The sequence below is a fragment of the Anas acuta genome, chromosome 11 (assembly GCF_963932015.1).
Source record: "Anas acuta chromosome 11, bAnaAcu1.1, whole genome shotgun sequence".
Classification (NCBI taxonomy): domain Eukaryota; kingdom Metazoa; phylum Chordata; class Aves; order Anseriformes; family Anatidae; genus Anas; species Anas acuta.
This window is the reverse complement of record NC_088989.1, coordinates 11,444,941-11,457,282: the sequence shown is the minus strand read 5'-3', so window position 1 is coordinate 11,457,282 and position 12,342 is coordinate 11,444,941. Positions and strand designations below refer to the sequence as shown.

General features: G+C 44.5%; 1 protein-coding gene across 5 annotated transcripts in view; it reads left to right on the top strand.

The window, feature by feature from the left end:
- Window positions 1-12,342, top strand: part of CHCHD6 (coiled-coil-helix-coiled-coil-helix domain containing 6) — a 122,617-nt gene that overhangs the window by 55,687 nt on the left and 54,588 nt on the right. For all 5 annotated transcript variants that reach the window (XM_068694115.1, XM_068694113.1, XM_068694116.1 and 2 more), the window contains one exon: window positions 2,687-2,757. In XM_068694115.1, the coding sequence (XP_068550216.1) occupies window positions 2,687-2,757 (71 nt within the window). The remainder of the gene's footprint in view (window positions 1-2,686; window positions 2,758-12,342) is intronic.

The window sequence follows — 12,342 nt, the reverse complement described above, 5'->3', positions numbered from 1 at the left end:
CTTGTTCTCTGTGAGCAGATGTCCCTCATCACAGAGCCTGCCGTGGCTGGAAGCCCCCTGTCTGCTGCTCCTTTAGCCCCACTTTGGGACAAAAATCAGTGTCCCTTTCCCAAGGTAGGAAGAGGCCTGGAGGCAAAGGGAAACCTGTTCAACAAGCCCACTTGGTGAACAAACTCGGGTTTAAATGGTAAAACCTTGTTTTTCTTACTCGAGGAAGCACTTGAAGGTAATGATTCAGAGCGTTAGAAATACTGCTTCACCGGGTTTCGGGTTTCTGACGGGCAGAAGAAAGAAGCCAGGTTTGATCCAACACAAGAGGGTCACTTTGATTGCTTGCAAGGATGTTTCCTTTTTATTTTTACGACCGAGCAGCTTTGAGCTCTGGGTTGAACATGGTCTGTGCCCCTCTTTGATCTTTGCATCGTGCCGTGTTCCTCATGGTTCCTTTGAGGCCAGGGCTCCCCTCCTTCCCCACGCTGAGATTCTTGCCTCTCCGTTCAGGTTCTCACTTGCCTGCTTTTCATCAGCCTTGGGATCCAGAGCTATTCCGTACTGCTTTCTTTCCCAGCTCTTTTTGTCCCTGTGCAGTTGATTTTGTTGCAGATGGGGCTGACCATAGCACCGGGCAGGCGAGTGCTCCCTCTAATAACCCGGGCAAGGTTGTGCCACAACCACTTTAATCGGCGGTGCAACCAGCAAATGAATCTGTTGGCTAGTTTTTCTTTCCCTAGGCGGGTTAAATGCCAACCTCATGCTGGGTCTCACGTACAACATATTTGTTCCTGTTTTCCTCTCCTGCTGCTGTTTCACTGCAGAGTGCTGCAAGCTAATAGTATCTGACGGGGCTACTTCCTATTGCCTGAAAAATGTTTAATTTTACTACCTTGCTTTCTCTCTTTCCCACTTTCTCTCATTTTGATCTCTCAAATCCAGTCCCTTTGAGAAATCAGACAGTATGAAATATGAAAATTGCTTGGTTAGTAATTGGAGAACGGTGAGACTTACGAAACCCATGGAGATAGCGCTTACATCTACTTATTCATATTATTTAATTTTTAATGGCAAATTTAATTAATGGAACACAGGTCTTGTGGTTTCATGTGTGAATAAGTAACAGCAGGGATCTGAAAGTCATGAGGTCTGTTTACAGGACAGAGAAAAAGGCTCCATTAAAAGCTGAACTTTTCGTTATAGGAAGGAGTAAAATGGGTTTAACAGCATAGAAGTTTGACCATTATGTAACAAGCAAGTAAAAGAAAACATTAATGGCAATTTTGCTGGCCAAATGCATTTTGAAGTGGTTACTCATCCATGATTTTTCACTTTAAGTCTGTCTCCTAGGTCAAAGTTTGGCAGCGCAAAGCCTGCTCTGGTTGTTTTTCAGTATGTGACATAAATTCAGGCACCGGAGATAAATGCTTAAATATAGCACCTTGAAGTCTAGGCTTTGAAAACCTTTATAAACCTCCCAATTAGCTGAGCTTCACACAACTTCAGCGATACAGGCAGCTGTTATCCCTAGCTTGCAGATGGAAAACGATGACTTGCCCAAGTGGCAGAACTGCTAACAGAACTTGAGTTATATCTGTCCTTTCCTTCCTAACCACTGAGCAGTATGTGGAGTCTCATCATGTGCAGGACCACAGCTGCATTTGTGGGAAAATAAATGAAGGAAGGCAAGAATAGGAAAGGCAAGAATAGTTTTCTATATAGCATGCACAAATTTGAGGAGAGACGAGGCAGCAGCTAGGACTGGCCCTAAATGAATAGCTGTCCTTGCTTTCAATACCAGTTTGTCGCTTTTTTGATTGATCGTTGCATATTTTCTGCGTGTGCCTTTTCAGACGAAGGGCCTTGCAGATGAGCTTTGAGTGAGGCAATTGCAGCTATTTCAGGATGAAGTCCAGGGGCTTTGCCTGAAGCAGCTTGATCAGCAGTTCGGTGACACGAGCCCTCGCAGCGAAGTCGCTGGGGGTGTGCGGTGGCTCCCTCCTGCTGTCTGTGCTTGGGAGGCCTCGGTGCAGCAGAGAGAAGGAATTCATCCTCCATGCTCAGCGGCTGAGCAGCTCTGAACTAAGACTCTTTCTGTGCAAGCTCAGGAGAATTTAATGCAAACGTCTTAAGCCCTGCAGCAAGACACTCCAGACTCCGTTTGGCAGAGCCTTAACTGATACCTGATACGCCTCCCTACGTCGTTAAAAGGGAAACAGGCTGCATAATTTTCTTCTAAAGAATAAGTAACATAAGCAGAGGCACTGAAATGTAAAATGGATTTTCCCGTGCTAGCAGCCAATTTTGATACTTGCAAGTCAGTAACTTCCAACATTCTTCATGGCAATTAGTGAAAGGGAACAAAACACAGCCTAACGCGAAATAACGCGGCGCGGGAAACACCTTGTTTTGGTGGTTGCATGGAGTAATCAAAGCTGACTGTTGGTTGTTGGCGACCTTTCCCCCCCTCTTTTCCTTCACAAAGGTGAAGCTTATAACGGAGGACATGTTGCAGCCTTGATGCGTTTTCTTGGAAATAAAATGAACTTTTTGTGCTTTTTTTTGTGTGTTCTTTGAACTGAATATGCTGTTTGTTGTTGGAAATCGTTATTAATTATAGAAGATAACTACCTGACGGGATAAGATCTGAGATGCCTTTCATTTTTTGAGCTGAGCATTATGTTCTTTGTTTCAGAATGCCGAAATCTACAAGCTGACGTCTGAGCAGTACCAGGAGGCAGCCACCAAGGCAGAGGAGTGGATAAAGTGAGAAACCATTTTTGTTCTTTTCTACAGTTCTGGTTGCATTTCCTAACGTTGTGTGTGTGTGCAGCCCCTGGATATCCCTGCAACCAGAGTGCAAAGTTACCTCGTGTCAGGTAGTGAGGGGGCCGGGGAGCTGTATGCCAGCATCCTTTCTTTCTATGCCAAACTTGGCAGAATGTAGTATAAAGATGTTAGATCTTGCAAAGGGAGAGCAAGAAGGAAGATGTGGAACAGAAAATTGAAATTAAATGGGAATATTTACCAGGGTTTTCTAAGAGGCAATAGAACCTGCTTAATCTGCTCAAACTTTGACCCAATGTATTTAGCCTGCATGTTGCAGCACGGGGCTTGCATATAGGAGTATGAAAAATGTCAATTCTAAAGTTATTCATTGTCCAGAGAACAAAAAAGGTAAATAGCCTAAATCAGCCCTGTAAATTTCACTCAAAATAGAGTTGTACTTACCATAAATGTTTTCTTAGAGTGGATGCAGTGATTTTCTGACCTCTTTAACTGGCCTTGGCATTATTAGTGGACCTTTAATGCTGTCTTTTTACCAGGAGCATATTTAGTGTCTAAATTCCGTTTGTATTTGCACGTAGTGTTGCATAGCTTATTGTTCCACATGCACTAACAGCTGTCCAAGAAAAAATATTTTCTATAATTCTTTATTATTAATGAGTCCAAAGCAATTACACTGTCACGAGCAGCGCTCAGATCTCAGTTGGGTAAACAGTTGGCCAACACGCAGTAAACTGGAGTAGCAACATATGTAGTCCAGTTGGGTCCAGTCCAGATTGTATGATACTTAATTGCATAAATAGATAATATAGCAATGATGAATATATTAGTAGGGTGTGCAGTACATTGTGCTGTCTTTATTTAAAATTGTGTTTGGCTGCCAAAGCATCACATAACCTGTTGTAATTTCGCATTTTTGTTTGGACAGTCAAGTATTAAGTTGCTAAAGAAGCCAAAACAAGGCAGCTAACACATCACACGCGTTTTCATACGGTTTTCCACAGTAGAATTCTTAAGTTTTGGTTTTAAATAAAATTAAAAAAAAAATTATAGTCCATAACATTCTGAGAGTGATCAGTTCAGTTTTCTCTTGAATTTGCTTCTACAGGTGTGTGATCAGATGTCAATTCTTACAACTTTGTAAAGGAAGAGGCACAACCTTGGATTATGTTCTTTACTTGCTATTACAGACTGTAACAAATCTATATTTACAGCAGTTGTAAGTTGGGTTCCTGAGGTTTTATTTGGTGTCTTCTGATTCTTATGAGGTTGAATACTGGCAATGTAGGAAATCCTCTGGTAACAAGCGTTTCTCACCAGGAGCAGTGGCTGAGACCAATACAAATGTTAATGACTTCTTGCTTTCAAGATTCAAAAAACATGTTTATGGTTTCTTAGGGGTCCCTTCCACTTGCCTTGAAAGCAGACAAGCTGTGTGGCACCAGTGAAGCTGAGGGAGGAAGAGGAGATGTTATTTTCTATTCCTTTACAGTAGATCTTGTCGGCCATAACCAGCATTGCATTGAGCTGCATGTTGGAGCACACAGTCTAGGACTGATCATGCCCTTTGATAATTGTGTGTGAAGGAAGAACCTTTGCTTTAGCCTACCAGATCGCAGTGTGTGTGACTCTACAGCAGTACGCAGCCATTCTTTTTGGGATTGTTGCCCTGGCGTAGAACATATGGATCAAACACCGAGTGCACGTGCCTCAGGTGAGGGTTGTGATATGGGGCAGGGTTAGGGGACTTCCTTCATGCATTGGCATTCATGCTGATTTGCTAGGACTTGAATGTTGTGAATACTCGTCTGAGGCTTTGCACATTCAAGTCTTTGTGCAGCCTGTTTATGGCCATAAATTACAAGATCCTGTGAATTCAGTGGAAATAATTGTACATCTTGGTTTGCAATTTCATGTTAGACATACAAGCACAGTGAGTGCTAAGCTAGGTAAGGCTAATTTATGCAGATCTAGTAACTTGGATGACACGAATAAACTGAAACTCCAGGAAAATTACAAGAACTGGAATATAGCCAAATTAAGAACGAAGCACAGGTCCGCCTGCTCGCAGTGCTGGGTGACGACAGCTCCTGGAACAAAGGGAAATCGGGAGTGGCATTTTCTCCATCTAACGGGAAGAATGCATCTCCTTTCTGCAGTGTCACATCCCTGGCTTTACACCATTCTTGTGTTTCACTGTGAACTCCTAGCCCTGTCTCTGGCACTTGAACACGGTGAGACCAGTGAACACGGTGAGACCCTGTACTTGTTGCCATCTGCCCCTGGATCTAAGTGTAGCTGATGGAGGAAGAGGGGGCTGGAGTTGGGGCTGTTTCTGCAGGGAGTGCACTGCTTTTTCAGAGTCTGTGTTGAAGCAAAGATAAGAAATACCTGAAACAAAATTGTTTTCGTGGCATTTATTGACTTTTGCAACTCCATTATCAGTACCTACAGCTCTGCACAAATGGTCAAGCTCCGTGGACTCTTTCCTCTCCTTAGTGATTATCAAGCATTTCTGCATTGGAGGATATCGTGCAAGCTTTCTACCAGCGACCCTTTGCAGCACGCCTGTGGGGTAGGCAGGTAAACCAGCTCCAGTTTATAGGAACAGAAGTGTGGAGCTTCATGCTGCAACACTACATGGTCATCAGCTCTTGGTTCCTGCTTCAAGGAAGGATGCTAGGCTCGATGGTGTGATGCACTTCTTTCCCCATCTCTTTGCCTGAACCCAGCCTGCTCCATTCTCTGCATTCCCCCACCACAGCATCTCGTCCTTTGTTCTGGGCTCTATCCAACCTGTTTCTTTCTCCCAGGAAGAAGATCCTAGCAACAAGAAACCACTGAACACAGCTTTCAGCACCTTAAGCAACTTGCCCTTGTTGCTTACATGCTGTGGTGAATTGGACAGCTGCCACGGACATATTGTCTCTGTGATGCTATTATAATTGGTGCATTATTATTTTTCTCTTCTGTTAACCAGCAGAATTAAAGTCTAGGGACCTAGAACTTTTTTTTTTTCCTTCCTTCCTTCCCTGTTTAGCAAACTGCACATCAGTAACCACCCACAAAAGAAGCAGCGTGTAAATAAAAAGCCAGTGCTCTCCGCCCTTCACTTCGTTCCACATCCTTTTCTCGGTGTTCATAGAGCCATGACTCAGACTGGGTTTAGAGAAGACAACTTGCTAATCCCCTCCCTGCTACAGAGAATAAAATGGCATTTCATTCCAAGCTCTATTAATGCGCTCGCTCCGGGGATAAAGCAGCACTCCCAAAAGGCAGTGGCCAAATTTTTTTTCTGTTGCATTGTCTTTGTCTTCTTTTGAGTGTTACATTTAGATTAGCTTCTGAGGATTAAATGTTATTACAGTCCCTGAATCTGTTAAGGGGAAGGAAAAAAACCATCAGTAAAGAGGTTATGGCTTAGTACAGGCACTCTAGATTTATCCTCAAAATGCTTTTTTTTTTTTTTTTTAATGTGATTTATTTTCTTTTGTGAAGGCTGCCTTATCATATTTTTATTTTATTTTATTTTCGTGGCTGTTAAATTTGGATGCAAGAATTGCCGGGGGTGGGGGTGTGACTCGCTCTGCAAGGTATAGCAGCGGGAGTGGGGTGAGGGGATTAGGAAGCTGTTAAAAGATAAAATTGTTCTGAAGCTGAGTTTCCCTCCGAGATCTCCTTAGAGCTTGCTGAACCCTCCCTGAAGCTGCTTACCGACGGCCGTGTTGCTTTGCGTGTTGTGCTGAGAGAAGCGAGCGGGCTCCGTGCTGCTATCGAGGAGCGCATAAAGAACGCCGGTATCTTATCCTGATAGAGATCAGCCTTGAATCCAAGGCAGCTTTCCAGTGGAGAAACTGCCAGGGAGATTTACTCCATATGGGACTTCGTATCTGAGAGTTCCATTTAATGGTCCTGAGATCTTTAAATTTAATGGACATCAGTATTTAAGGTGATTACATTAGGAAAATTGGCAAGTCGTAAGTATCCTCCTGGGCTGAGCGTGGAGCTGAGAACCAAACTGACTCAGTGGGGGTAGGGGGAGAAAGTTCAGAGATGGACTGTCTGCTGGGAACCGGGAATTTATGGCTCCCTTTCAGTACTCACGGAAACAAAGATTTTATTGAATTGCAACAGATTTTATGAGGCTGATGGTCCCTCAAATAAAATGGCATCAGTAACTGGAACCTCACTGTTCCAGTTCCAGAAACTGCCTTTTCTTCCTTTTTTTTTTTTTTCTTTTTTTTTTTTCCCCTTTGTGTAGATCTGGAAAGTTTATAAGATACTTACGTGGTGAAACTTGAATTTATTAATCTTGAAATCTGCTCCAAGGCCCCAGCTATTTCAACAGAGGGCTGTGCCCAGGAGTCAAGCTCTAAAATAGTTATGTGGACAGCCATGAAGCCTGAGGAGAAGGGTAAAGACATCATAGTTTTCAAACAAAATTGCTCTGGGATTTCTCGTGTCATTAGATTAGATAGATGATTAATTCAATGTTGAAATTAAGAGCCTCTGCAATAGGGGTTTAAGAGTTTTCAGGAATAAAAGACTGATTAGTACTTGGAGCTCATCCTCAGCCTTATCTCAGCACAGCGCTTTTGTACGCTGCGCTGATTACACCTTCAAAAAATGTTTTGGCTCCATCCCAGTCCTGTTCTTCCCTCAGAGCTTGGTTTGTGTTGGTTGTTCCTACTTCTGTCAGTGGCGAGTCTGTTCCATGTGATCTCTAAATAAAGAGATGAGTTACTAGTCAAAGCTTTGCTGTTTTTCACGTTTATAAAGTTGGTCCTCGTAGGAGATTGGAATATTGCTGTCAGAGACAATAAGGTGCAAGCTTCCCCTGAGTTATTTCAACAGCAGGTAAAAGAGGAGGAGGGTCAGTTTTGACTTTGTGTCATTTTGTATGGTGTGAGTATTTCTGAAAGAAAACCTTCCAGGTCTTTGTGAGGCAGAACTGAAGATGATTTTGTCTCATTTACATTAGCATCTAAACATTTTCTTTACTAATTGTGGAAGGCGTGTTGTTAAGCAGCTGTGTCTACCAGTGCATTGATTTCCAGGGGCTGTATTGTTCCCCTACTACTTCAGGAATATAGTTTGTGATAACAGAGTCAAATACACATAACAGAGTTTTGTAGATGTTCCACTTGCACCAGATTATCCTTTTTTCGACTTATCTTTAATTCCTGAAAATTGATTGGATTGCATACCTCACCCAGCTGTTGCATCTTCTTTCTGAAATCCAGCTCTTGAAGATTACAAAGCTGCTGCTTTCAAACTTTTTCCTTTTGCCCACTTAGTAAAATAATGTTCTCATAAAAAATAGTGTTAAATAACGTTCTGATATAAAAAAAAAATAGCGTTCACAATATCATCTTTCCTCTTATGCGTGTAGAGAGATGACTAATAAATCAGCCCGATGACTGAGATTGCAGTTCTGTTAGTGCTGAAAAACTGGTGTAAAATATTAATACATCTTTTCAAATCTGCAAGGGTTTTTTCTTCGCAGGTACACGGGTAGAACTTGGGAGCTTATAAAATAAGACTTGAATAGCAAAGGAAGAGGTGCCAAAGACTGCATGTAGTCTATTAGGGATGTTTCTATTACTATCGATTTTTACATGGAAAGCACTTGTATTCTGCAGTAATGTTGCCATTATAAAACCCTTAGATCAGGGTTTGTTGGCAGGCCAGATGCAGATTGTTTTCAAAAGCACGGATATTTGTGCAGCTGTTAAAACAAAACCCAGCCGTGTTTTGTGCGTCGGAGTACACGAAGTATTTCGGTTCAAAGCTCTCCATCACGGTGAACGCAGGGAAAATTGAAGCAGATCGCTGCCCTCCGTTTGGGAATTGCATATGCCACTGGGTACCTTGGTGGAAGGGAGATTTCTCCAAGGTTCACAGTTTTTTATTGTGGTTTTAGATGGAATGACAGGTCCGCAGCCAAGCCCACGAGTTCTCTGTGCCTTTGCTGCATCCCTCCCCTTGGCTTCGGTTCGGAGAGGTTTTGTGAGCAGTAATTCAGGGCCCAGCCACGCTCGCTCCCGCTGTGTTTCTGTGCCTCTGTCTTCCTGCGTGTGTGTTACATCGCGTGCTGCTGGTAGTGGCACGGGGCTGATTTGTAAAGGATTGAGGTTTACAGTTGTCTGGGGAAGCTTTCCAAAAAGACTGGTGAATTAAAGATGTCAGTAGCAATAATGCCTGAGAAACCACTTGTTACCAGTGAATTAATGACTTGTTTGCTAATTAGCAGCCTAAAGCAAAGTTGAGGTAACGCTCCTACCAATCCAGTCATTAATTCACTAACAACTGATTTCAAGGGCAGTGTTGCTGTTTTGAGCAGTAATTGTGTTCCCGATTCTGGATTACACGCTCCGTGCAAAACGTCGCTGCTGCTGCTGAGCCAGGCTCCTCCCGGAGGGGTGGGGGGATGCAGGCAGAGCCCGAAGGCAAGTGTTGGAGCGGGAAGTTTGAAGAAATAGTTGGTTCTGTGGCTCAGAGCTGCTCTGCTCCACCTGCCCAGGTGATAGCCATGGCTACAGGACGGGGATGGCTGTGGTCACCCTACCCCACGGCGGTCAGCCTGAATGGAGGAAGGTGCTGGGGCTCAATATTAGAGGCTGCTGAGAGGCTGAGGTCTGTCCCAACCCTTATAAAGGGACAGAAAAACCATCCCTGCCACCACACCAGGCTTCAATGCCTTTTCTTTCTTTATTTGGTGTGCTTTTGGTAATTCCTGAGGTTACTCTGACACCACTGGTTTGTGAGCTAAGGGGCTCCGTCAGCTCTGAAGTCAAGATGAGGTGATGCTCAGCCTGCTGCCAGAGCACTTTGCTGGGGCTGTTTCCTCCTTTCCATCCTTTCCTTTTTCCTCTTTAGTCCTGGAAGCATCTCCTGCCTGCCTAAGCATCTCCCTTCTGCCTGTCTGGAGCATACGTACACCACACCAACCAGAATTGTGACTGATTCGGCCCAAAACAGCGGCATTTGGAGGACGGGAGCACTCCTTGTTCGGGGGAGATTATTGTTTCCTTGGAGAGAGCACACCGAGATGTGCTCCCGGGGGCTGAAGCTGCCCGTGAGCCCCACAGACAACGCAGTGGGGCAGCTCGATGTGGGCGCTGGTCTCATTAACACGCCCGAGACATTTCACATCATCTCGGAATTTAAAAGCACATTATCAAAATGATTTTCTATAAGGGCTTTTTCAGTTCTCTGAGGGCTTCTCGAAATTATAATATTTATTTAAAAACCAAAGAAAAAGAAAAAATCCCGACCTCTCCCCCAAACCCAAACGTGAAGGCTTTGTGCTTCCTCCGTGAGAGCGCCATTACCCCGCTCTCTGGGGGGATGAGTGGCTGCTTAATGGGGACCGTGCTGAGTCAGTGCTCGGCAAATTGCGCAGCGTGGTGCCAGGGGGCACTGCGGGTTCGGGGATTAGAGCACGCGCACGGAACCGAGGGGATGTTTTAATAAGGCGGATGTTTAGCTTCAGATCCCACCTGAACTTGAATGCTGGCAGCCGCCTCCTGCTCCCAGGATTTCTCTGCATCTCCAGCAGGTTACGCCGCTGTCGGTGCTGGGTATCCGAGCGGAGCCGTGGTTTTGGCCATCACTGGTGTCCCTTTGTGTAGCCTGCTGTAACGCCTGACGTGAAGGGACCTAGCGTAGTGCTTGGGGGCATTTTAGGGAAGTAACTGCTGGAAAATTTAGGGAAGTAACAGAGCTTCTAAAAAGAAGGGTTTTGTTAGCAGTCTGACATCATTACAAGATCTTATATAAAAAAAAAACGTACTGGACCTGTCTGTCCCTCATGTCCTGTGGTTATATGAAATTAGCGTAACAGATACCTACGGATATTTCTGGGAAGGTGTTTAATATACCAAAAAGAACACGGGTCCAGCATTCTTTCAGCAGGCAGTTCCCCAGCTAACCTGGAGATCACACCGCATTATCACAGCCTGTATGTTCCTAGGGTCACCGCTGAATGCCTTCCATAAGCTGCATGCGTTTGCTTCCTGACCTGAGATCTTAACCAGTTTTTAGATGATGTTTTTTTATCTTGAGAAAGAAAATCCCTATTCGGGTCACTTGTTGGGCTGTGTGTTGTTTTCAGATGCAGTTATTGCTTGCTATATTGCTTTTCTGCCTTGTGGGAGCTGAGCCAGCTTCCTTTCTGATTCAGAGAACTCCTTCCAGCAACAAGATTCTGACTCATTCCTGCTTGGCTTCCAGAGACCATTTTGCTGCTAACTTTAGGCTCTTCATCTCTGCTAGTCAACTTTTCGTAGCTTGGCATCTTTGGGGAAAAAATGGTGCATGGCTTTGTGGGCAGGAGATCCAGTTCTGATAACTTCTGGATCTCTTGGCAAGGCAGGGAAGAGGCTGTAGTTTTCCTTTCATCTTCCAAGCTGACAGTTTCTCATAACTCAGTATTCTGCCATCATAATCAGTAAAGAATTCACATCCAAACGCACGCTGAAATTATCCACTTGTGGGGAAAAGTCTCTCATTATTCCAAACCGCTTGCCATCTCCCGTGCGGAATACTAATAGGGCTGGGTGGTTGTTGGGTTTGCAGGTTCAGTGGGATCTTGCTCTCCCTGCCACCCACCCCAGAAGACCTGCAGCCCACCGCCAAACCCCAGGACCTGGGGCTTTCGGGGTGCTGCTGGGCAAGCCAGCTAAATCTGGCTACAACTGCACCTATACAAAGAAGTGTAAGATGTTTAGGATTATTTGGTCAAATAGGAAATAACTGCTTGTGTATGAGGTTCAGCCACGTAGGATGACAGGAGAGTTGATGCTGTGTTGGGGTAAGTGAGACACAGCTGGGACCTGCACTGGAGGGGTCACACTACCCTGTTACATCAATTTCGTCACCTTAATGGAGAGACTTGTTGCCTTCCATGGACGTTTCAAAATTACACGTTATATAGAACTGCTATTAGTTATATTCCACTTCAGTCTGTACATTTTGGAGCGGGTTTTGTTGTTTTATAAAGAAAACGTGGCTGGGTTCGGCTGTTCGCACTGACAGCCAAACCGTTTGAGCAGCACGGTGACACAACAAGTTGCTGACACTACTGAGATTGGATATTTGTTTTAGCTTTGGGTCTCGGTGATAGAATCTAATTAGTTACACGGGAGAAGATTTCAGAACAGTTTCTGAGTATCTGTGATTGGAAGGGAAGGAGTTATCTGTCCTGGAAAGGACAAGGGTGCAGCGAGTGCACAAATTGCAGCGGGGAATTGTGTGACAGCTTCAAACAAGCTGTCAGGAGAGGAAAGGAGACTGGGAAGTGCTTGAGTGACAAATTTTCTAGGATCACAGAGTCACACAGAAACAAACGGTGCTTCATGAATATGTATTCATTAGGCAGCTCCACGGACAAGGTAGGGAAAAAGAGAATCAGGTGGCCTGGTGCTGAAGTGCAGCTGTCAGGGGGGAGGGAGGGAGAGGGGAATTAGTGCACGGTGCAGTGGCGTGCTGCAGCCAGCGTGGAAGGACACGTGGGGAGGATTTAGGAATACAGCTGAAATTTGGAGATGGTGCCCCTATTAC